Below are 2,227 nucleotides of genomic sequence, written 5' to 3'. Positions count from 1 at the left end.
GGTTATCTGTAGAATTTTCGACAACTAAGGAAGCTGAAATCCGCTCCCTATACGTACAAGCAATTTCTGTGGCGGAGGAACTTAAACCAACACAGAACGGTGATGATAACGTTAATCTGGCTGGTTCTACCTGTTTTAATCGGTCCGATGGTAACAATTGTTCAAGCAAACCACGTTTGCCAGAAATACCACTGCCCACATTTAACGGTGAACTTTCATCTTGGCCTGTATTTCGGGATCGTTTCACCGCACGCGTGATCGAACGTGATGACTTATCTAACATTGATCGATTCTACTACCTGCTAGGTTGTCTCAAGGATGAGGCTCTTCTTAGTGTTCGCAATATAGCTGTATCTGAGGCTACCTATGAACTGGCGTGGACCACACTCGTAGAACGATTTGACAAGCCTAGGCAGCTGGCCGCCTTAATCGTGGATAAACTAATATCTATACCAGCTCAATCCCAGGAATCGTTAGATGGATTAAAGGAATTCTTAGCAGTATTCTCTGATCAAGTATCGACACTCGAATCTTTAAACATTCCCAACCTGGGGGAGTTCTTGTTGTTCTCGCTTTCCGCACGGTGTCTGCCACTGTCGACGCGTAAAGGGTTCGAGGCTGTCAATCAGAACGAATTCCCTACGTCAGCTGATGTTGTGTGTTATGTCAAAAATCGTGTATCTCTTTTGGAAGCCGTCAACTTTACTAGCAGCTCACATCGTCCACCAGCGCAACAGGAACGTCCAAAATCCTCTCTACGTCGTCAAGAAGAAAAACGGCCCAAGGTGGCACTGTACACTTCAAAGATGTCGAGTGCTCCAACGTCAAAATGCTTGTTTTGTTCTAAAGACCATTCGTCAGTCCAATGTCCAAATTTTGAAGGTTTGTCAATGGACGCCCGTGGCCCGTTACCAGACCGCCCGTGACAAAAGGGTGTGTTTTCGTTGCTTAAATTCAACACACTGGTCAAACCGTTGCAAGATTAACAAACCGTGTGACAAGTGTTCTGGTCGTCACCATACTCTCCTGCACAGGGATTATCAAGAAACTGAGAAACAAACGCCGCCACAAGTATCAATGGTCAGCGCTCGGGATACGTCTACAGTACTATTGGGAACTGCTTTGCTGCATGTCCGAGATCATGCTGGTTGTATGCAGCAGGTGCGTGCTCTCATTGATTCCGGATCACAAATAAGCGTCATGTCAACGTCATGTGTTGAACGGCTGGGCTTAAGGCGGGTGAAATGGACCGCGCCTCTCACAGGTGTATCCGGCGTTGCAGTTTCCAATGTCGACGGTTTGGTCAAGTGCATAATTGCTCCTCGATATGACGACCACCGTATCCACGTCAGTGCTTGGATACTTCCGAAAATCACCGGTAACATGCCTATCTGTCCTCTCGCACCTCAAGTCAAACAGCACTTTAGTCACTTAGCGCTTGCAGACCCAGGATTCGACCGTTCCGACCCCATAGATTTACTTTTGGGTGCTGATGTGTACTCCCAGGTCATGAACGGTAAACGAATTGTCATCAATCATTCGTTGCCTGCTGCTTTCGGGTCCTTGTTTGGCTGGATCATTATCGGCCCTGTTCAGGGCTCTGTGTCTCAATCGTTCCAATCTAATGTTGTGTCACTTACCATCTCTTTAGAGACCATCATCCAACGGTTTTGGCAAGTGGAAGAGCCGGACGAAGTTCCAGACACATTCACCAAGGACGGTCAATGTGAAAGTATTTACATTTCGGAACGGACACGTGATTCTACGGGACGATTTGTAGTTCCACTACCATTTTTAAATGAACACCGGTCCGAGACGTTTCCCGGTTCCAGACAAATAGCTGTGCGACGCTTTCAGAATCTGGAAAAGAAGCTCCAAGACAATGACACCTTAGGCCAAGCATACAGACAGTTTATGCATGAGTACGAATCGTTGGGACATATGTCCATTGCTCCTTGCCCAGGTTCATACTTTATTCCACATCATCCGGTGTTTAAGGGATCGCCAACTTCGAGCAAGATACGAGTTGTCTTCGATGCATCTGCAACGGCATCGAACAAGCTTTCGTTAAACCAATGTCTGCATACCGGCCCTAAATTGCAACAAGATATCATCGACATCCTTCTACGGTTCCGCGTGCACAAGTACACATTCACTGCTGATGTGTGCAAAATGTACCGCCAGATTTTAGTACATCAGCAATACCGGTCATTTCACACATAGTTTG

The 2,227-nt window shown here is 46.7% G+C and overlaps 2 protein-coding genes across 2 annotated transcripts in view; both read left to right on the top strand.

The window, feature by feature from the left end:
• The window catches only part of LOC107883570, a 4,952-nt gene extending 4,026 nt beyond the window's left edge, over nt 1–926 (top strand). The window contains exon 2 of the mRNA XM_016803799.1: nt 13–926. Coding sequence (XP_016659288.1) covers nt 13–926 — 914 coding nt within the window. The remainder of the gene's footprint in view (nt 1–12) is intronic.
• A 151-nt stretch (nt 927–1,077) lies between these two features.
• On the top strand, nt 1,078–2,223 carry LOC107883569. Its single transcript, XM_016803798.1, has one exon. It carries the CDS (start codon nt 1,078–1,080, stop codon nt 2,221–2,223), a length of 1,146 nt encoding a protein of 381 aa, XP_016659287.1.
• The last annotated feature ends 4 nt before the right edge of the window (nt 2,224–2,227 follow it).

Source organism: Acyrthosiphon pisum, unplaced genomic scaffold, assembly GCF_005508785.2.
Source record: "Acyrthosiphon pisum isolate AL4f unplaced genomic scaffold, pea_aphid_22Mar2018_4r6ur Scaffold_21129;HRSCAF=23109, whole genome shotgun sequence".
NCBI classification, from domain to species: Eukaryota; Metazoa; Arthropoda; class Insecta; order Hemiptera; family Aphididae; genus Acyrthosiphon; species Acyrthosiphon pisum.
This window is presented reverse-complemented; position numbering and strand designations above follow the sequence as displayed.